Source organism: Oreochromis aureus, linkage group 15 (genome assembly GCF_013358895.1).
Source record: "Oreochromis aureus strain Israel breed Guangdong linkage group 15, ZZ_aureus, whole genome shotgun sequence".
In the NCBI taxonomy this organism is placed as follows: domain Eukaryota; kingdom Metazoa; phylum Chordata; class Actinopteri; order Cichliformes; family Cichlidae; genus Oreochromis; species Oreochromis aureus.
The window spans coordinates 5,019,314-5,041,749 of record NC_052956.1 but is presented as its reverse complement, the minus strand read 5'-3'; the positions used below and the strand labels follow the sequence as shown (position 1 = coordinate 5,041,749).

The window sequence follows — 22,436 nt, the reverse complement described above, 5'->3', positions numbered from 1 at the left end:
GCAGACTCAATCTGTTCTAGTATAGAACAGTTATATTTACGGATTCATGTGATCTTCATAGGTTGTATTTATCTGTTTTTCCTTGATGTTTTGCAGAAATGCCTGCTCTATTGATATTTGTATTTTATTTTATTTTATTATATTACATTTTGTTTGTTTGTTCTCATGGTGTCCTGTTTGCTAAGGATTAAGTTTCGTTATTGAAACTAACATTAGCAAATATATTTTTTATGTTTTTAAAACTGTTTGACTCATTAATATACACAAAATTATTCACAAAATCCTGGTCCTTGTGGTTTACACCAAAATCCCACAACCAACATCAAATTATGTCATTTTATTTAATTCATTTTTTCTCCTACACTTCAGTATTTCTTCAGTATTACTGACTGCAGATGGAGAGGGTTATATACTCATCATATTCTTGTTTATTTTTTACAAAAATACCAACAAAGTTTGTTTCAATACGAGTTGATAATGGTCCTGAGGTGGCATGTCAGTATGTGACTCCCATGCCAATAACAATATTCTGTTACCTTCAGCAATGATTTCAGTGGTTTGAAGTGTTGCTCATTTTCATATAAGGATCAAAACGATAGTTCATTTGTATAATTTGAGCCAACTGCTAAACAGTGATATACTTTTTGAGAAGGTTTTTTGTTTTGTTTTTTTGCTGTGAAGCAGCACCAGTAAAGGGCTCATGCGATGCTGAGGAGAGCTTCATTTTTACAGAAACACAAAAGTGGCATGAAAACATCTCATTTATCTTTGAGCTCATATTTAGCACAAAATTTATTCTAATTTAATTCTTTATCCTACTACATCTTGTTCTACATGTTAATTTTATGTCATATATCTAAATGTAATGTGGATTTATCATTCTTGATATCTGTCCACAGAAAATCTAAAAGCTGACTTTGTATGTTCATATCAGTCAGAGCAAACCTAAAACCCCTGAACTTTATTTTTGTCTTCTATGACAGTTGTCTGAAACACAGCTGGGACAAAAACAAAAACAAAAACAAAAAAAAAAAAAAAAAAAAAAAAAAAAAAAAGTATAGTTTCATTTCAATCCTTCAAAAACCATTAGAGCTTCAGCTTTACTAGCAATGCTTTCTGCACATTATTGGGGATGTTGTGGGGGGGAAAATTTTTTCATATAAAATGTACTCTAATTATTGAATGAGTTGCCAATGAACAACAAAGTTTTAATTAAGGGGGTTTTTTTTGTTTGTTTTTTTTAAAGGCACAGCTTCAGTTGCCGTGGCTCAGTGCAGCATTTAGAAATGCTTGGCAGGGATTTCAGCTTTGATGGAAATCCATTATTCAAATATATTTATTATTTTAACTACATTCCTGCCAACAAGTTTTGCTTGCTATTGAATATTGGAAAGGAAAAGTTGTTTCACGTTGAATGATAGTAAAAGTGTAAACTAAAAAGCTAATGACAATATTCATTCTAGCCCTTTATGGATTTTTTTTTTTTTTAAATAAAAGGCATTTCAGGATATCAATCTCTTTATTATGAAATCAAGTCAAAATAAAAAACAAGGAACTCTTTGTTGCTCTTTAGGGAAACATAACCATGAGTTATTACAAATCTTTGTGATTGGGGGGAAGAATGATGACAGATACATTAATGAAAGCTTCCTCTTACAAATTCAAATCTTTAACACAAAGAAAGAGAGCAAACTAAGTCATCTGGTCTAGAAATTAAAAAGCCTTTGTCACACAGGGAAAAGATAAATCTGCCTTCACAAATAACATGCATTCAAGAACCCCAAAAGGAAGCCAGTGCTGAGAGGATGACTGTAGCAATTAAACAACTGATAACTGCTAAAGAGGGCCAAATATACTCCTATCAAGAGCTACAATATGTGGTAGAGTTGATTAGCCCACTGTGAACCAGAGAAAAGGGTAAGAAATAAACAAAAAAACAAAGCTCTTTGAAATCTCCATGACACCTTGGTAAGAAGCCTTGTCCCAAGATGTAAGAAGGTCAAATGGGATGGTCAGGCCACTATCTTCAGATCAAAATGTTGTCCATCATGTAGAAGGAGGGGGGTAGTACTGGTTATACTGGGCATACTGGTTGTATTGCCCCCAGGAGTTTTGTCCCCAACCACCGTACTGTTGCTAAAGAAAAAAGTGGGGGGGGAAGTTAGAAGGGCTGTAAATGACCACATATACTTCTTGTGACAAACTAATTTCTCAGTGCTGTAAATGTATCAGATGTGTAACCCACCTGGTACCAGTTATAGTTGTAGGCAGAGGCATTTGCCTGCATGTCAGTCATGTTTGCTACAGCACCAGAGCCGTCGTCCACACGCTGCCTCTTAGCATCAGGTTCCTGAGAGCTGGAGAGGTAAAGTTTAAATTAGTAAGATCCAGCTTATAGCTGACAAATAAAACAGCAGTTACAGCCAAGTCTGATGGTTTTACGGTTGTTCTAACCAATTTGTAGATTTTCAATATGTAGAATATGCATCTGCCCTTCACTGAGATATCAAGGAATACAAGACACTCATGTTTGACTACTAGTCTCTATTTTCTAGTGTCTTTCTAACACCTTGTTAGAAAGGTGTGTGTAAATCTTCTGAAAATGTTTGTGTTGATGTGATGGATGCTGCGTTTCATTAACCACCTGTCATACCCGTTCTCGGCCTTCCTCTTTGTTGATTCATTTTCTTTTTGTAGTTTCTGTTGTTCTTCATAGGCAGCAACAAGGCTGAAAGATGTAAAAGAATAAACATGACTCTTTAATACATTCATTCTTTTTTTCTTTTTTTTTTAATCTCTCCCTTTACCACTAAAAACAACTTACGCATTAATATCGCTGCCAAAGTCTTCAAGAAACTCGACTTTGCGTTGGGCAAAGAGGAGCCGTGATTCAAGAGGCAATGGGCTATTCAGGGCTCGGTCAAAACAAGCCAAGATCTCTGCCTCATTCTGCGTCACATCTCGATTGTATTCCAGCTCAAGCAGGTTTAGATACAGTTTTGGACTCGTCTACAAAAAAAACAAAAAAACAAAAAAAAACAACAACCCACAAAACACAAAGTTTAGTTCACAACTAGTGCAAAACAGTTATATTATCATGTGAACAGAATTCATTGCATGAGAAACACAACCAATGCTATAATGTGTTGACCATCTGAGGTAATCAACCTTCTCTCACCTGGTCTTTTTCAATAGCATCCAGAAGCACCTTCCTCGCCTTGCCCAGACTCCTCTGCACCTTCATCAGCTGCCTGGCCAGCTTCACAGCATAGAACGATGTCTCAGTAGCATTCTTCGCAGACTCCATCGCCTCCCTCAACAGCGCCTCAGCTTCCTCCAAGTTTCCGTGGCGACGCTCCAGGCTGACCCTCCGAAGACGCACCATGGCGAGACCTGGGATCGATGCCTCCAGGGACTTCAGGATGCTCCGAGCCTCCTCTACGCTGCCTGGGTTTAAAAAAAAAAAAAAAAAGAAGAAGAAGAAAAAAGAAAAAGGGAATGTCAGCTGAGCAGTTTTCCACATTTGTTTCTTATTCATGATCTCCATGCTTTCTTTTGCTGTTGCATTCAATTTGCATGCTGCTTTGACTGAGGTACTCACCCTGCTGCTCCTCAAAGGCTGCCCACAGCAGGTGGATGGCTGGTTTCTTGGGCAGATGGACGGTACACGCCTTCTTGTAGACATGTCTCACACCCTCAGTGCTGTAGCCCTCTAGATATTTTGCATACTTCAGAGTGAAAAAGAGAAAGCAAGTTGGAAGAAAGCCAGGAGAGGACAGAGGAAAAAAAAAAAAAAAAAAAAAAAAGAAAAGAAAAGAAAGAAAGGCAAAAGAGACAAGACATTTTTAAACTACATTTTGAGTTCACAGAAAGGCAATTTCTTCATTGACAAGATCGTTTTTAGAAATTTTCTGTGTAAACCCATCAGCACCTTCATGGAACCAATTAGATAAGTTTCTGTAAGGTAGTGGGAGACGAAGAAGATGCAACGTAGTAGTTGGCATATGCTGCAGTCAAATCTTGTGTGGCAAGCTGGCCATCCCCTAATACAACAGATACAGTCACATATCAACGTTACACGCAAAGAGAGTGCAGGACTGTGTCGATGTGATATCATCGTTGATGGGGGAAGTGCAGGGAGGTAGCAGGAGTGTCGGAGAGGCTCAAGGTCACTTTACCTTGATCCAAAACTCCTCGTAGAGAGCGCAGGCGATGAGGCATCTTTCGAAGAGAACCACCACACGCTCCGGAGTCCCATTCTCAATTTCGAAGTCCAGGTACTCCTTCCAGTTGTTCAGTTGCGTCTTCTCCAAGGCTTTGACGTGGAAGTACGGTCTCTTAATCTAAAGAAACATAAATTGATTAGTTTGATAATAATGAGGGTGGGGGGGTGGGGGGGACTGAAAGAATAAAACATCAGTAAGGAAAAAAAACAAGACCCACCCCTTCCTCAAAGGCCCAGCGCTTGCTGACTTCGTGTTCATTGTGGTTGAAAACTTCCTGCCGCACCTCAATCACCTTGTGGCGCATGTTCTCAATCTCCGTCACTCTCTACATACAAACACACAGACAAAAACAAGGTTAGCACCCTTATTTGTGCTTCTCCGTATCACTCTCCACTTGATGTAAAAACTTCTATTCCTGCAGCCAACGATTTACATCACCAGAGATAAGAAGCCTGCAGAGGGGAGAAGTATTTATGCACCCTGCATATCAGCCACTGGGTATAGGTGCTGGGATCAACGGGCCCCGGGTGATCCTGTAAGTTTTAGGGCGAGTCCCTGAGTGGATACCAACGTGAATCCCACCTGGCATTGATTGGCCTGGCTGCTGACATAAAGACACCTCTTCAAACCTCTGCAAATTATCTTTTCCCTTTCATTATGGATAACATCCAAGCTCCTGCTAACCCTGCAAGCAGTAATTTTGTAAATTTGTTTCCCCTACGGCATCAGCAGAGAAGTTTTTACCTTAGCAGGATCCGCAAGATCCTCTGTACCAGGTGGAAGCTCCTCCTGAGCAACTTGTGACTCTCCACTGTCACCAACCATTCCAGACAGGCTGGCTTTAGAGAGCTCGAGCCTCAGCTGAACAAACTCCTCTTCTGACAAGAAGTGCCTGGGGTGATTAGTCTGCACATGTTCTTTGAACCTGCAGAGAGAAAAGAAAATGTCAGTGCACAGCTCTTTCATACAATGATGATATAATTTTCAAAATGATTTGCACCATGACTATTTATTCCTTTACCAAAGCATGAAATCAACTTTCAGTTAAGCTGTTCAAGATGGAAGATTAAGCAAAACCAACCTAGCACACCATGGGCAGAGGTATAAACTATTATTTGTGCAGCTCCAAAACAACCATTTCAAGACTGCAGAACAGGATATGTCCATCAGTGGGTTTGGGGCTTTATAATTTTCAAACTTTACATTTGCCTTTTATGATGATTTTATAACACACTCATCAAGTGAATGCAAACTTTCAAACAAATCTGGAAACTGTTCTTTTACTGTACCTCTGGAAGTGCTGGGAATACAGCTGGGTTGGAATGCCCAAGATGCGGTCATAGATGGCAGTGACGTTAGCCAACTTCTGCTGCTCCGTCTCCCAGTTTATGAAGGATTCCCACAAACGGTCTGAGCGAAAGTCAGTGCCTGCTGCAAGCACTGCATGCTCATAGGAGCTAATAGGAAAACGAAAAAAAGAAGGAAAAAAGATTCATGAAATGTCTCATTAACTTAAAGAAACAAGTTCAACCATTTGAGAAGAAAGAAAAGTAAAACATTAGTAGTAGTCTATATATATATATTAAAATAGCCATATATAAAAAGATTTTACTCACGCTCGAATGCGCCCCTCAGTCTCTGGGTCATTAGGATCAGAATTCTCTTTGATGAAGGTCAAATAGTGGATCCACAGGTCGACACTGAGAGGGATGACCTGCAAGCCTCTTCTGTACACCTTGTAAAAAATAAATAAATAAAATTAGTTTGTTCATAAAAGACTTTTTATGCCCCCAAATTTTTGTTCTTAACAGATTATTCTAGCTGGTCAGTTATTGATGACACAGAAAAGCAGGCACACCAAGTTAAAAAAAAAAAAAAAAAAACCTAAGAAAGCAACACATGTGAGTATAAAAGGCATACTTACTTCTTCTGCAACTTGTACATTGCCATGCTTTTTCTCAATATCTGCATACTTCTTCCAGTAGCCATAGCAGTAGGGATAACGTAGGAAAAACACATCAAATGCCTTCCTCACTGCTGTAAGGACATTCTGTAAGGAAGCAGAAAGATCAAATAGCAACAATTTAACCACTTTTTAGCATTACAAGTAATTTTTGTTCAAATTTATTGGACAAGACTATAATTTTTCCTCAGTTTTGTAAATCTGTGTGCCTTTTGTTTACCTCTTGTTCTACATACTGCAGCAGATAGACCCATGCATTGAAATCTTCTGGGTTTTCCTCAACTCCCTTAAAAAGCTTTTCAAACTCTGAGGGCAGTTCAGGATCTGTAGGAACAGCTGATTCTTCTGTTGTTTCTTTGGATGGGTCTTCTAGCTCCATGCCATCCTCTGCCACCTGTGTAGCCTCTGTCCCATCTAGAGAAGTTGACAAGGACACATCAAGTGAGTTTAACTACAAAATTACAGTTCATGATTTGTGCATAATGTGTCATTTGTTGACAGTTATCTTTTCAATAAATTAGTTACTGTAAGCACCAACAGAAAAATTGACAGAGATACTATGTTGATTCTACACAGTACCTTTTTTGGTTACTTGTTGTAAACTAGCTAAATCTTATGACGTTACACTAAAAATTGGACCACAGTCAGCTTCATGACTAAGCATTTATTATTAAAAATCAATGGAACCAACTGAAAACCAAGTTTTAAGTTACCTTGACTATCAGCCTGTCCAGTGGATTCAGACTCAATATTCATGTCCTGGCTGCAAGGCTCAGACCCTACAGGCTCTGTTGCTTGCTGTGCATCTTCTGTGGGCTGTGGAGGGGGAGGAGGAGGTGGTGGTGGCGGCGGCTGTTCTTGGAAGAGCTGAGCATTGGCAAGTTGAAATTGTTCCACAGCCTTCTCCACAGATCCCAGATCTGTGGAATTCATTTGCTGACCCGGTTGTTGCTCTTGTCCCATGGCATCCTGAGACACATCTGAATCCTCAGGCAAGACATTGGAGATAGGCTCTGGAGCAACCTGGTCTAGTGACCAGTCAGTCGCTTGGCCTACGACAGGAAGGTCTGGAAGATAGGCATCCCCATTGCTCTCCATGGCAGGGGACTCAGTGTCCAGCATTCCAGGAACTGTATCTTCTGAGATTTTCAGGTCTGTTGGGAAAGAAAAAGAAAAAAAAAGTAAAGACACACTCAAGAAAAAGAAAATAGATTTTCTCCACACACCAAATACTATATTACAGTTTACTGAAATATTAATGGTTTGTACAACTTAACAGATTTAGAAAAACTGAAACTAAGAAAACTAGCTCTGAAATAACCTAAAGTATTCCCACCATTTAAAAAAAAAAAAAAAATCCATGGAGTTTCCAATAATTTCTTTAAAAATAAGCACTCAATGATACCAGTCAGGACAGCACAAAAACCAATGTCAAGTACAATTATAATAAGGAACCTGGTGCCTAAAATAAACAAGTAAGAAATATCCAAGTGTGAACTGCAGTTATAGGTAGAATATTTACAGACAAGAAATTACTTTCAACTCCCAATTTGAGCCAGTTTAGTTCTGACAAGGAAATTTCCACAAAATTGTTAATAACGAACTGTATTTTAAACTTGCCATGAACCTTCACTAATTAAAATGATACTTTTATAAATCTGACGCAACACGAGGCATGTTTTTCGTTTCAAACATTCAAACGATTTTTTTTTTTTTAATTTTACTTCCTTTACGCCTTAAGATGTCAACCCTAGTAAAAAACAGCCGCTAATGCAACAGGATACTTCCTTGTTCTAACATTAAACCAGTGCCAGCTTAAGCTTCAGCCCTAATTTAACTACTAAAAATAATTCCGCGTACTCGGTTGCTTACGCTTAGCTTCTAGCTTAGCTACCTTAATACTAAAGTTTTTTTTTGTTTCTAATTTTTAAATTTCACATTTCCTTTACAAAACGAGTAGCTTTAGCTTTGTTTGCTCCTTGAGGCCGTGTTGTTGCCGGGAGGTTTTTTTCCATGGTCAAAGTTCAATCAGAAGTTAGGCCTGGCGCCCGTCTATTTCAAATAACTATAATAGCAAAGGTCGAGGCATGTTTCGTGTACGCGCTTGCTTAATACGGTCCAATACAAACTATTCGTCTTTAACTAACTATCTATATTTTCCACCGATTCTTTACGTCGATGGCAACGTTTACAGAATACCAATTAACAAACTGTTACATACACCGTAACTAGAACATTTACATGTACACCATTTGCTTAGGCCTCCAGGAAATAGTCGGTACCAGTTAGCTAACAGCAGCACGTTAGCTAACAGGCTAATGTTACCCATTTCGCCACTAGCGATTGTTAAATTCATTACTAGTCAGATAAAACCAATTTCACAAATAAAAATACGTTTAAGAATCTTATCAGTATCTGTTGCGTCAATTTACTTACCCCCGTGGACTTGAGTGCAGCTTTTGAATTTACTTTATCTACACTACTGCGACCAGCCGCGTTTCGCACACCATTCTTAAGTTGGAGGAAGATGAGAGGTACAGTGTGCGCATGCCCAGTCGAACTACCACCCACCAGCGGCGGCGCGCTATTCGTGCTACAGAGAAAGCTTTTCCAGACTTTTATAGATACAGATAGATATAGATATATATATATATATATATATATATATATATATATATATATATATATATGAACGGGTGAAGTCATAAGAGCCCCCTTTTTTTTTTCTTAAAAGAAATGTAAGAATAACAATGCTCATAAGACTTAATCAAGAAAAAAAAGAAAAGAAAAAGAAAACCAACAAATTGGTATGAACAGTTCATGTAGTTAACAGTTTGGGTTTTTTTTCTTGATGTCTTGCCAGTTTACATTTTATGATGAAATTGAAAATGCAGAAACAATATTTTGAAGTCAGGCTATGGCCTTTGTGATTTCTTCCAGAAGTAATGAAATAAATAAATAAATTTTTCCTGCAGTTGCAATGTTTGTTAAAAGTGCTGCATATAAGCCCTAAATATTTTAGTGTACACACACTGACACAAGAATTTACAGATTGTTTCTACTTTTAAACCGCAAAACGCAATATTAAATGTGAGCTCTAAATAATCTGTGCCTTTTGTATAATACATTACACTGCATTAAAAATTTTGAAAGTAACACTCTTTACTTTTATTAATAAAAAAAAAAAAAAACATTTACAATCAAACAAGCTTTATACCACTTTATTCTCCCATACACTAAATCCCCAAAACAACCTCTCTAGGTACAGAATTACATTTTGTATTTCACTGTTATTAAATTTATTAGAGCATTTGGTTTTATTAAATAAACCACTATTGATCTGATTCATCACTTGGGACTCTGCAAGCTGCAGCAAGCAGTTAAAGTCAAGTAGGTCTGGTGTTGTGTGGGAACTTTCTAGCTACCTAACCCAGCTATGTGCCAGTAAAGGTGTTATCAGCTTTATTACTATATTTTCATTTGGACTTTGTCCCTAGTCAGCGTCGCTTCATCACAATCCTGACATTTCTCCACCATATTGACTTCAAGAAACTGTTTACTTGCTGCCGAATATATTCCACACTTTGTTGAGTGCCACTGTTACAATACAATATTACGCATTTAATATCTCAGTGGTTATATTATTGTGGCAGATCAGCATGTGTTGCAAGTTTATGCACCACACTGGCATGTTTGTTATTCAGCTGCCTCGCCTCAGTTGCAAGTAGACAACAATTTCAGAGATCCTTATCATGAATGTTTGTGCCTGAAAATGTGGAGCGGTATTTGAGATCCTAGATTTGACTAAATCTATGAAAATTATGTCTTTTTACTTTTATACAGTCAGTGACATCTTTTTTACTTCAAGAAACTTCTAAGAACAGTAATAATAGTTAAACTGGCAGGCACAACAGAATGAAAAACAGGGTGAGGCCCCTTAGTAAAATCTCACATTTAAACCCATTTCTAAAGTAAAGTTGGGACGGTTATTCTCATAGCCTTATTTTGGAATACGGCTTATGAGTGCATGACTATTTTATGATATTAGAATCACCTCTCATAATTTATTATGGCAATATACACGAGTTCACTTATATTTATACTGACCGTGCCTTTCTTTAGGCAGCCTAAATTGATAAGCTGGTGTCAGGTAATGCTTTCACCAATGAAATACTGTAGTTCCTCCCGCCCTACTCACTGACATTCTCCACGTCACAGACTAATAATACAGGAACTGTTTGAATGGATGATAAGACATGTCAGAAAGACCCGAAGGTAAAATGTCTCCTGAGACCACCGACCAACTAAATCATGGCATGTGTTTCATGTGTGCGGTCTTCTGTGTTTTCATTGCGGTACGTTAAACCAGAGCCGATTACATCCATAATGAACGCCCAAATGGCGTCAGCAATAGTGGCTAATGGACCGGTCTGCAGTTCTTTTTTTCTGGGCGCGCATGCGAAATGGCGTGGAGTGCGTTTAGGGGCAGTCGTGTTTTTTAAAATCTAAATGAAGGGTGTGTTTTCCCAACGTCTACGGTGGTTTCTAGGGAGCGTGGATTTTGAGACAATTACAACGTCAGTGCATAACTTTATTAAATCAATAAGCTGGTGCAGCTTTAAACGATTGTTTATTTCGTTGAACGATTTGATTTTGGGCTGCCTAATAAATCGTAAATTAAGATTATTTGAGTATTAATTACCTAATTTACTAATGATGTAGCTGATATGTTTAAGGAGGAGTACAGACATGAAAATTAATTTCTAGAGAGTTTCCGTGCACCATCCTTGTGTTCTTTTGTTTTCAATGTAGCCAAAATTCTGAGCTCCGAGGTAGCCCCTGAATGCATCAGTAGTGTGTGTGAGCGGTGTAGAGGAAGTGGCGGCTGATCTGGGTCCGCACCTTTTCCGGTAACACAGCACCGCCACCGCTGTGACTGAACGGCTGGAGAGAGAGAGAGAGGGAGGAAGAGAGACAGAGAGCGGCAAGAGCGGGGAGAAACGGTCCGGGGACAGGGGGATGACTGCCGCAGACGTAAGTATTTACCGCGGTCTTCGTTTTATCTGTACCGTGTTGCTTTTCTGTGTGTGAAAAGAGTATTTTTTTCGGCTCCAAAGTTGTCCTCTGTACTAACACCCCTCCCTTCTCTGGACCGCTCCTGTGTCACAGGGGGAAGAGAAGAAAGTCGGATGAATCAATGACCTTTTGAGCGCTCTTCCTCTGGATGTCCCGGCGCAGAAACGGACCGGAGAGGTTTAATTTAGGCTTTTTGACAAGAAAATCGCCGAGCTTTGAAAATTCAACGACTGGAATTAGCTAAGGCCAATTGTGGACAGCCGGCAGCCAAGGAGGAAGTGGGAACCCCCGGGCTTGAACTGGGCCTGATTTTTGTATAGTCCGCTTCTGGTGAGAAGGCACTACTTTGTGTCAGTTTCCAGCTCCGCTGAGAGCAACAGGATTTCGAGCGTTGAAAAAGAACTTGAAATGTGGCTTTTGACGGAAGTCAATGCTCATAGGCGACTTTGAAACATATCGGGCTTTTTTCTTCTTCTTCTTACATCGGAATCAATTGGATCATGAAAACAGACCCCCACTCAAGTCTGTGAGGGCTCCATACACACTGCTTCTACTGAATGCTCAGGTCAGATCACCACAAACCAGCTAACTGTACTGTACAAACTTGCAAGCCACCACCTTTTGAACATTGACACTTGTGTCAGCCCACCGCTGCCATCACGTGGAGGACTTTCAGTAGCAACACAGTGAAACTGTAACTTCTCAGTGATATATCCCCCCCCCCTATTTTCTTCTCATTGGAGAAGCTTCACTATATCTTCTAAAGAAGTATTTATGAACAGAAAACAAGATGGGGAAAATGCTTTCAAAGATCTTTGGCAACAAGGAGATGAGAATATTGATGCTTGGACTTGATGCTGCTGGGAAAACTACCATCCTGTACAAGCTGAAGCTGGGACAGTCAGTCACCACCATCCCCACTGTTGGTTTCAACGTGGAGACTGTCACCTATAAGAATGTGAAGTTCAATGTGTGGGACGTGGGGGGACAAGATAAGATCAGGCCGCTCTGGAGACATTACTACACGGGCACCCAGGGGCTCATTTTTGTGGTGGACTGTGCCGACAGGGACAGGATCGACGAGGCGAGGCAGGAGCTCCACCGCATCATCAACGACCGGGAGATGCGGGACGCCATCATCCTCATCTTTGCCAACAAGCAGGACCTGCCAGATGCCATGAAACCACACGAGATCCAGGAGAAGCTGGGCCTGACGCGGATCAGAGATAGGAATTGGTACGTTCAGCCTTCATGTGCGACGACAGGGGACGGACTCTACGAGGGCCTGACCTGGCTTACCTCAAATTATAAGTCTTAATGTTTCCCTCCCTTCCTCCTCCTTTCTCACCAGCCTGGACACTTGGAGGCAAAAGAAGTAGCTGAGAATGAAAAATAATAAGTAAAAAGAAAAAAAGATGCAATCTGAAGCAATTAATACCATGACCTCTCTGCTGAGTATGTATCAAAGAGGGTAGCATTTACTTCTAGTTTTCTTTCTTTCTTTCTCTTTTTTTTGATAATGATGACATCACTATAATCACAGATTTCATTTAAGCAAAAAAACAACATATTTCTTGGCTTTTTTTTCTTTGTAGCTTGCTTTGGTTCACACTCTGTATAACCAGCACTGTTTAAATATACAGTACGCTTTCTTTTACAGCAAATTCTTTATTTTTTAACTCCCTGTTTTTGTTTTTGTTTTTTGTGATTTTTTTTCAGGGGACTATGGGGGACACATTTATATTTTCGCCCCATGCTTAACCCTCATTCAGTATTCTCAGTCATCACCCAGCTACATATCCAAAGGATGAGGAAAGTCCAAAAAGACAAAAAACAAATGGGGAAAAAAAAAAAAAAACATTGCCTAGCACAACCGCATATCACCTTCATTGGTCGAAGTTATCGCTGTAATATGTAAGAATGCGTGTTTAGGACCTTCCTTTTGTACTCGATTGTACTGGGATGAATGAGGATGTGTTAGTTACTTATTTCATGTGCAGTGATTCCATCCATAATGTCTACTGTGGCGGTTTGTTTGAAAGACACTATGTGGACGCTCGATATTCTGACACACACATACACACTGTGATATGGATATATATATATTTTTTGTTGTTTCAGGGTTTGAATCTGTTACAACCAGTCTTATCATTTCCTCTCGAGCTTCCGTTACTGTTGAGTGTTTGTAGTTTCGGCTGCCTTAAGAGGGACCCGGGTTACAGGTGTCCCCACACCCCCTTCCCAAAATCAAGACAGCAGAAGGTATTCTTAGTTGCTGAGTTTGCACTGCAGGACAGAGCGAGGGAGGGAGGGAGAGGGGTTGGTTAGCAACAAGCTGGCTGTGCACATTTTTACTCTCTGTGACTGACTTTTGGACCCCAGCAAATGTTAACCAAATACCCAACCCTCCCCATTCACCACCACCTCCTCCTCTAATGCAGGTGCTCCAGTGACTTCAACCCCCTTCTCTTTTCTTTAATTATTATTATTTTTAAAATCATCAGCCTGTATGGTCCTGCAAACACCAAACTGGCTATTCTGTTAACGCTTTATAGATGCCGCTGTTTTATTTCTTCTCTTTTTTTTTCCCTTTTGCTATTGCTGATAAAATAATAAAAAAAATTATATATCCAGATCAGTACGGAAGTGATGCCTTTTCAATGAGCAGCTGCTACCGTAGCAAAAGTCGTATTTCACAAAAGTTCCCAAAAGAGGAAACGAGAGCTTCAGGGCGTTATAATGACTGAAAGAAACTCAAACGAACGCAAAGTGAAGTGAGCGTCAGCCCGTTTCCTTTCTGCTGTTGAGTGCGTGCGTGTGTGTGTGTCTGTGTCTGAGTCATTTGCTGTGAATAAATGATGAGATCTCTAGTTTCAGAGAAGTGATTGTCAGGTAAACTACTTTGCCTCAAGTCTTAACGTTTCACTCTGGTCATCAGGGTGCCGGATTCATAAAGAAAGCAAGTTTTGCAGATCTGTAAGCCATGGTAGGTTAAAAGCTAGAGGGAACAGCACCGTAATTCACTGTCTTGGTAATGGTGAGCAATACTGAACCTGAATCAGAACTTTAATGAGGAAATTACACATTTTTCTGCTGAAGATTCTGCCTAAAATACAAGTACAATCGATTTTTTTTTTTCTTTTGAGTAATTGGGCAGTGCCTTTCTTTGCATTTGCGCAACATCTGAGGTTAGTCAGCATCACAAAAGATCTTTACCGCCCTGGCATTTTGCCCTGAGTAAGCGAGCTGCCCCGAGGCACGCATCTGAGATCAGGCCACCGTTTGAAAGCCATGCTTTCACCTCCGCACCACGCAGAGCAGCACAGACCTTCGTGTGTGTTTCCACTGCATGACAAAAGTAGGGACATGGCTGCGTTTGGAAGGTCAGGTTCCTCTCTCTACCAAAAAGAGGAGGGTGTGAATTGCAGGGAGTGACATCACTGTGTAGTCAGGAAACGCTTTGAAGGAAGAAGATAGTTGTCATGGAAATTGGTGGTTGAGGAGTGAATGCCTGAATAGAAACAGGTTGAACTACAGCAACAGACAGGTGAAGTCCTGGCGCTTCACCTGTCAAAAAATATTCTGACACTTTCTAAACTTAAGGAGGATAGTGGTTCCTTAAAAGCTGACATAGCTGAAGGTACGACAGTGTCCCCAGCTATGTTAATGTAAAAATATTCAGAGGAGTCAGAGTCCAGGAATTCTTGCTGTTTATCTCTGCATTTGCTCTGTTTGCTCGCGAGCTGTTTGCTCTGTGAGTGTGTGTCGGTTTGAAGTTTGACCTGTTGCTGTGTGGAAAGCACACATGTGATGAAGGACACTGAGATAGACACACAAATGAGACGGGCTATCTCTCCTGAAACCGCCGCCGTGCTCTGGATTTTTCTCTCGTACTGAAACCACTTTAATTGAACGTCCGAGGGGCCGTGCCCAGGCGTGATCTTGTTTGCTCATGACTTTCCATTCATGACTCTCATTGTGGATGCAATCAAAGTGAAACCCACAGAATGCCTTTCTCAAGAGGGTTCAATGAGAGGAAATGTGGCAAGGGAGAGCATTTTGAAACCGTTCCTGATGTTACATCAGCGCCGAGCCAGTTCATTGTGCTGCACGTCGTTGGCCTTTTGTACAGCTGTCACTGCACTCGGCAGCAGATGCACTGCACATATTGGCTGGTGTCAAATGCTGTCAGGCTCACCTGTGGCCCTCACTTAAAGGGCAGGATTTAAGACTGTTATTTAAATAGATTATATAATTTCATGTTTTCATTAGGAAATACCTGCGTCAGTGAGAGCAGCTGCACTCACACAGCCTTCCTACACTCAACCCTGTTTCATTTTTATGTGCATTCAGTATATTTTTTTTTCATCTGAAGCACTGCCATTGTATATGTCAGGGTGGGGGTTGACTTAGACTATTGTACGCCTGAGAAGGGGGTGGTTTCAAACAATACTTTAAAACCGAGCTCATTGGCAGTTCCTCTGTCCTCATTTGTTTATTCAGGCGTTCCTCTTTGATTTCAGTCTGTCTTCAGTTCTTCATTCAGCAGGGCAGGAAACCATTCACGCGCACGTGTCATCAATAACAGGTCTGTAGCTCGTGAACTTGCACGATCCACGAAGCGTCTCACGCTTTCTAAGAAGCATTCACCTGCTTGTTCAGCGCTGATTCGGCATTCTGTGTTTTGTGTGCCGCTGTAATCCTTGCTCTGCTTGCTAACTGCAGCACCGGCTGGGGTTATGTTTAAGTTAACTTCATGTGACACACACACACTCGGAGGCTACGCAAACCGACACGTTGCCTTTCTCACACCTCAGGCGCTCGCTGTCTGAATCCTCCCACAGCCGTTTCCATAGAGTGTGCTCACTTTGCTGAAAGAGTCAGAGGCCAAGTAAAGAACTCCACCGTTTTCTCCTCATGTTCATACAGATATGTTTAGGTGGTGCTTTGCTGGTGTGGGTATAGATTGGAATGTAGGGTGTAAAGGAGGTAATTATACTTTCATGTATGTAAACAAAAGAAATAAAAATCAGGTTTTACATTAAAAAAACAATATGATGCATCTTTTCAATTCACTGCTGCAACAGTCCTACCCTTTGAGGCTTGAGCTTTCAGCCTTAAGCTTCCCTCTTAAACAAGGACATTATATTCAGTCACATCCCCATGTCTCTTCGACTTTACCACCCAGTGATTGTTAGCTTGTCAGGGATAAGTATCAAGCCCGGATACTTGTCTTCTGATTGAATCATTACCTGCAGTTCTATTTAGCAGAACACTCCTGACACAGCAAGCTGCATCGGCCAGAGATCCAGCTTAGAAGGTTTCAGCGTCTTGGTTGTCATAGGGCCTGTTTCAATAGCCCCGTTAAAACAGCATGCAGAGTGACATTCAGCTTCCAGGCAGTTGTAAGCTCTTCAGAGTCTGTTGCACATTGCATTTCCCTCCTTGGACAATGTGCTAATAATTATAGGGAGCCCAGGGCCTGTGTTTGCATTTGGCAAAGAAGCTTTGCAGTGGGAGGGATGTGAGCTGCTACAAACCCCATGCTGCAGCAAAGATTCAGGCTCAAAGATGTAATTAATGGAGGCTTTTTTTTTTCTAACTGAAGCGTGTAAAAGAGAGAAATAAGAAAAATGCAGATAATCTTATTTTTACTAAAATTATGAAATGCCAAAGCCTAACTAACCAACTCTGAGGTCTTTTTTGATTTAAAAAAAAAAACCTGTCACTGTTGCAATTGTGCTCAAAGTCTTTTCTACATCAGTGAAAATCTGATAACTGATAACGACTAGCACAAAGAGAATTATGACCTCTTGTCTTGTGTCAGCATAAGAAACCATATCAAATACATAACAGGAAGCGAGACGATTTTCTAATTACAGAGAGAGAGAGAGAGAACACACGTTTCCTTTATATATTAAGGCAGACAAACTGATGGGTAAAAGCAGTGTTGCGCTTTCGTTTGTGACAGGAACTGACATATGCTGCAACCTTCCTGTGTGACACATGGCACACCACAGCAGCATATGGACAAATTCAGATAACCAAAAGAAGATTAGCAGAATAGTGTGGAGACAATAACAATAGCAGAGTCAAATTATTGTTATTATGGACTAAATGACGCGTCTGCTAAACAGCACTGTAATTACCTTGACTGTCTTGCTGCTGTGTTTTCTATTGTGAAACCCTGATTGTTTTGAATATGGGTTTGGACACTGAAACGTAACCAACATATGTTAGTTTCCCTCTGACTCAAATCTCCCCGTCTACTACTTTTTCTTTTTTAGTGCTAAAACAGTCAACAAGTGTTACTACGCCTTCACACATCCTCTAAAAACTGTGGTAATAAAACATAATAATCCTAGGTTACAGGCTGCCATTTACACTGTCGCACTCTGAAGAGGGAGACAATTAAGCTAAATGTCCCCCTCTCTCTCTCTGGGGACTGTTGTCAACCTCCCACTTACGCAAACACAGAAGCGGAGTCACCAATACAATGTTCATCCCTAAATAACACACAGCACTAAATCCCAAAATAAACTCACCACACACAGCCTACCCACTGGCTCTTACTAATGTCCAATCTGGAGAGCCACCTTCTTTCATGTAGGACACTCAGCATATAGCTTCACACACCAGCAGCTGTGTGTTTAGTCTGTGTACTCGGGTCATGTACATGTATGGCGGGTTGCTGGCAGGTGTTCGTGAGTCGGTGTGCGGAAAGCTGCTGTCTCAGCTCACCTGTCAGTGTTTAAGCTGGAGCACAAGTGCAGTGTCATAGATCCTTGACACACTGAGCGTGTACACTGATCAGCCACGACATTAAAACCGCTTACAGGTAAGTGAGCGCCATTGATCACTGTCAGATGGGCATGACCATGCATCTAAACAAGGTGGCGGCCAAAGCGCACCCCACATAGCAATATCACTTCCTGATGGCCGCAGATGGTAAATGGACTGATTCTTATATAGCACTTTTTTTTACCCTAAGTGAGCACTGAAAGCGCTTTACACAGGTTTAGAATATAGCCTCCTGCATCTAAACCTCCTAGATCAAGCGTGCATGCGATGTGTACACTAGGCCACGACGTACAACCTGCAAGGAACTGTTGCAAACGTCCAACAGACAGGCAACACAGGGTAACTCCAAAGGTCCTGAGTTTTGTCCGACACTGGCAGATGTGCTTCCATTTGTGTCAAATTTCTGTTCACATGCCCGCTGGGTCTGTTGGCACAACACGTGACCAGATGTTATCTCTGCTTTTTTAGTCAAATGACACATATGGACCACATACTCAAATGAGAGGAAGTGCAACAAGACAATCGCGGTGAAGTTGCAAGGACGCATCAGGTGTCAGATGAGCACCTGATACAGTTTGTCTCCCAAAATAGTTTTGTTACAACTGAAGTACAATTCAGAGTTGAAAAGAGCTATGCAAATATTTTACTGTCGACGGTTTAGGCACAAATTGAACCAGAAACGACAGATCGGCGAGGGACACGGGGTCATACGCAATATTAGGCCAGTGGTTTGATTGTTGTGGCTGACTGTGCAATTTGCATGTGTACAACTGCTCTGTTCATTTAGGTTAACCTTATGGTCGTAAATGCTGCATTTATTTCATCCCTTTTGCACGTTGGGATTGAATACAATTCTCAGACTAAAATGCTGAATTGCAGATTGCCTAACCCACTGATTTCAAAGGTTAATCCTGTCACATGCACAGCAGGTTTATTTGGTCCATCTACGGCTATGATTTGTTTCTGTGAGATCTTCAGTGACTTCCTTATCTCTTGTTAATCACATGATCCTATATAATCTTTCTTTGTCTTACTCAGTTTAATGCTTTGAACAAGCTGCCTTTAAAAAAAAGCATTTGTAAACAAATTGCACGACTGTATAACACCTTGTTAAATCTATTTCATACACAGTATATCACACTTTATAATTACGTAAGTTTTTAGTATTTTGCAACAAACCTGCTTGTGTGTGCAATTAGTCTAGCTCCGGGGGGGGGGGTGCCAAAATCACCAGCCCTGCCTGGTGTGTATTTGTGCTGTCATAGAGAATGAGAATATGCTGAGCCATCTGCACTATCGTGTCAGCCCTGTGCTGGAGATGGCCTCCTCATCAAGTAAAGGCAGTGCAGTCTCTCTCTCTCACACAGATACATGCATACCCAGCAGGCATGTGTGCACTTGTGCATCACAGGTAGGTGACTGTTCCAAAGGACACACACAGCACACATGAATGCATTTAACAGCTTACAAACTAAATCATTTACTGTAGTTGTATTAAACATTAGGATCATTGTGTTTAGTGTGCATTATTCCCAAATGCTTAAGGCTCTGTTTCGCCAGTTCACAAGTTTTTACGACACACAGGGAAGACAGGGTCGCTTAATGACAGAAATACCTTTTCTTTGTTTGCTCACATCACTATGGCAACATTGACAAAGACTCAGCAGCAGATGGCTGGAGCACATCTAAGTGGTCCAAATTGACTGTCTTGAATCCCATCCCTTACTTACCATTCTTCTACTTACATGTTTACTTTTTAGATCGGCACTGCAGATTTTTGAAATCAGAACATGATTCTGGCTATAAATCATGGAAACATAAGTCACATTCTGAGCTATGAGAGTTAGGCTCCTAATTCGAAACACCGACAGCGGTGTCAGTGTCAGATGTTCTACTGGATTGAGCTCTGGTGACTTTAGAGGTATATGTGTATAACAGGAGAGTCACTGATATTTGGAACACAGTAACGTAGAGCTATTCCAAAATGGTTCATGCTGGTGTTTCTTCTATACAAACATCCATTTCTAAAATATTCAGCTACCACCCCCTTTCTATTTTTTGCTTTACTTGAAAATACAGCCTGCCAAAAGCTGAAGAATGATAGCAGAAGTAATACACTTCACATGTTCACAATTAGGCTGACCTGAAATTTGCTTACCAAATATGGTGTCTGGATAACTCGCCCGCTAACCCTGTTACGCATGTGATACAGATAAATAGTCCCAATGTAGGTGACAAAAACGATGTTGTAATATGGACTTCTACTGTACATTTTCTGAGCTGTGAATATAAAAAAAAGACTGCATGCTGTGATAAGCCCATGACAATGTGTCTGACTGACAATGCAAAGTGGCTGCCAATCAAAGTGCCACGTCCAATGTGTCAAATGAGTTCAGTTTGTCTTCGTTGAATATGACAGGGCTATGAGGTCATGGAAACATGGCCTCTGCTGTTTCCTCTTCTATTTGTGGCAGCAGGATGATGCTGTGAATGAGACACTTTACTAATAGAGTGCCTTTTCAGCTCTCTACATGACAACAACCATCTGTTCTGCAGTATCCTTTAAAACGCAGATGAATCCCTCCTACTGTTCTGTTGCTGCAATCGTTCAGCAACGTCAGTAAAAACGATAAAACACTCAGATGGGGATCACTACATAATCATTAAACACAGTCAGCCAATTACCAGACATGAAGTGGGGTTGTATTCATTCAGAACATTCCTTAAATTCCTGGTTAGACATGACAAGTAAATAATCCCGACAGCAAAAACTGGATCCTTGTCCTGCTGGTGGATTATTATGGCTATAAACTATGTAAATTAAAAGGAGCAGTGAGGATTAGTACAAAAATATTTTCTAGTTTAATACTGAAACTGAAGCCGAACAAGGACAGGCAGACAGAAATAAAGAAGCAGAAGGAAAAAAGCAGGGAATATGGGAGAGATGGCAGGAAAGACTGAGGAGGGTGTGACCTTAATCTCACAGTGGAAAAGGAAGAAACTCACACTGAAACATGCACAAACACAAACACACAGAGAAGCATGCACATCTGGTCCATCCAGTTTCTACTTTGTATCTCAGAAGAAAAGTATGTTGGAAGTTAACCTTCTGATATCCAGTATACAAAAGATTACTCAGGTTGGTTGATCAGTTACTCTGTGACTGCTGTGGGCAGTCACTTATGAAATAAGGGTGTGGCTGTTTGCTTTGGTTAATTCTGAAGCTGATTCATGAGTCATTACCCACATACAGTGTCATCACTGCAATGTGTTACTGAGGACACAGTCAATTACCTTTAGAAAGTATTATCATAGCAATTAGGTTAACATCTGTAAATTTGCACAAGCAAATGTTTTACTACCGTCCCATATATCCAGTAACAAGAGGCCCGACACTGCCACACACTGCAGAGTCATGCAGAGTGCTATACCGTTTCGCCTTGCAACCCTGTCTGCAAGCTACTACATGTTACACCAGTCAGCCAAAACATGAAAAAAGGGGACTGCTCCACATGAAGACAACGATGCTGATCAGTGTGTCACTGGCTTCTGTTCAAAAACCCTGCAACAAAGGTTTTGCTTTCATGTGTTGGTGTGAGGTGGGGGGGTGGAGGTGTCATATCTAACCTTAGCTGTTCATATTACTGGACAGTGCGTGTAAATAGACAAATAGAAGTGATATTTAAACTGGAAAATTAGTCACAAAAAAACCTTTCAGACTTCACTGACTGGAAAGTTGTACTTAGCAAGTGCACTGCCCTCGTGTGGTCACAACATGATCCCTTACTACAGAGTGAGAGAAAAGAGCGAGAGAGAGATGCACGCGTGGGTTCCAGCCGGCCTATATCCGTTTCCCGACTCCCACATGAAATCCAGGGAGCGGGGGGGAAGGTGTAGTCTGGGGCGCAGTGGTGACCCACATCTTAGCTCCACCACCACACCCCCCGGAGCTCCTCCTTACGTCAGACTGAATAATGGCCCGTTAGATCAGCATCACTTATGACCATACCAATAAATAAATAAAAAAATCCAGTGAGGTAGTATTTTACTTTAAATACAGTAGAATCCCTCTATATGGCAGGGTGATGCGGGTACTTCCTGTGAATTTCGAAATGGCTCATTTTATTCTATCGGTGGGAGCCAGCTTCACATCACGGATACATCCATTCGTGTTCCGCGGGTGTGTACGTTCATGGCGCTTTTACATTCTAAATGCTGAACTGTATTTATTTATCTAATAATCGCACGTGAAGTGTTTATCGGTATTTTCAATCGAGAAGTTGCACGTTTTTCCCAACGGGCATAAATGTTATCAAATTTTTTTGACATATGCTGTGAATGGCACCCTCTTCCCGCAATTTATGGTACAG

The 22,436-nt window shown here is 40.8% G+C and overlaps 2 protein-coding genes across 3 annotated transcripts; one reads left to right on the top strand and one right to left on the bottom strand.

The window, feature by feature from the left end:
• Positions 1-1,500: 1,500 nt before the first annotated feature.
• prpf39 (PRP39 pre-mRNA processing factor 39 homolog (yeast)) lies at positions 1,501-8,762 on the bottom strand. Of its 2 annotated transcripts, none has more exons than XM_031755215.2 (15): positions 8,626-8,762; positions 6,903-7,343; positions 6,410-6,603; positions 6,151-6,276; positions 5,843-5,961; positions 5,516-5,683; positions 4,971-5,151; positions 4,444-4,551; positions 4,179-4,343; positions 3,602-3,728; positions 3,179-3,447; positions 2,825-3,009; positions 2,645-2,728; positions 2,246-2,357; positions 1,501-2,136 (listed from the first exon to the last, which is right to left on the bottom strand). In XM_031755215.2, the coding sequence occupies exons 2-15, from the start codon at positions 7,309-7,311 to the stop codon at positions 2,047-2,049; spliced, it is 2,337 nt and encodes a 778-aa protein (XP_031611075.2). In that variant the 5' UTR covers positions 7,312-7,343; positions 8,626-8,762; the 3' UTR covers positions 1,501-2,046. The 2 variants fall into 2 exon arrangements, with proteins under 2 accessions (XP_031611075.2, XP_031611076.2); XM_031755216.2 differs by having other exon boundaries at positions 2,654-2,728.
• Positions 8,763-11,058: 2,296 nt separating this feature from the next.
• On the top strand, positions 11,059-14,135 carry arf6a (ADP-ribosylation factor 6a). Its single transcript, XM_031755218.2, has 2 exons — positions 11,059-11,223; positions 11,359-14,135. Exon 2 carries the CDS (start codon positions 12,056-12,058, stop codon positions 12,581-12,583), a length of 528 nt encoding a protein of 175 aa, XP_031611078.1. The 5' UTR covers positions 11,059-11,223; positions 11,359-12,055; the 3' UTR covers positions 12,584-14,135.
• Positions 14,136-22,436: the final 8,301 nt, after the last annotated feature.

Excerpts from the sequence above, each read along its gene's own strand:
- prpf39 (XM_031755215.2), bottom strand. The coding sequence starts at position 7,311 with ATGCTGGACACTGAGTCCCCTGCCATGGAGAGCAATGGGGATGCCTAT. Across the intron at positions 6,604-6,902 it reads TGGACAGGCTGATAGTCAAG|ATGGGACAGAGGCTACACAG; the intron begins GTAACTTAAAAC and ends CAACTTCTCTAG. Across the intron at positions 2,137-2,245 it reads ACAACTATAACTGGTACCAG|CAACAGTACGGTGGTTGGGG; the intron begins GTGGGTTACACA and ends TTTTTTCTTTAG.
- arf6a (XM_031755218.2), top strand. The coding sequence starts at position 12,056 with ATGGGGAAAATGCTTTCAAAGATCTTTGGCAACAAGGAGATGAGAATA.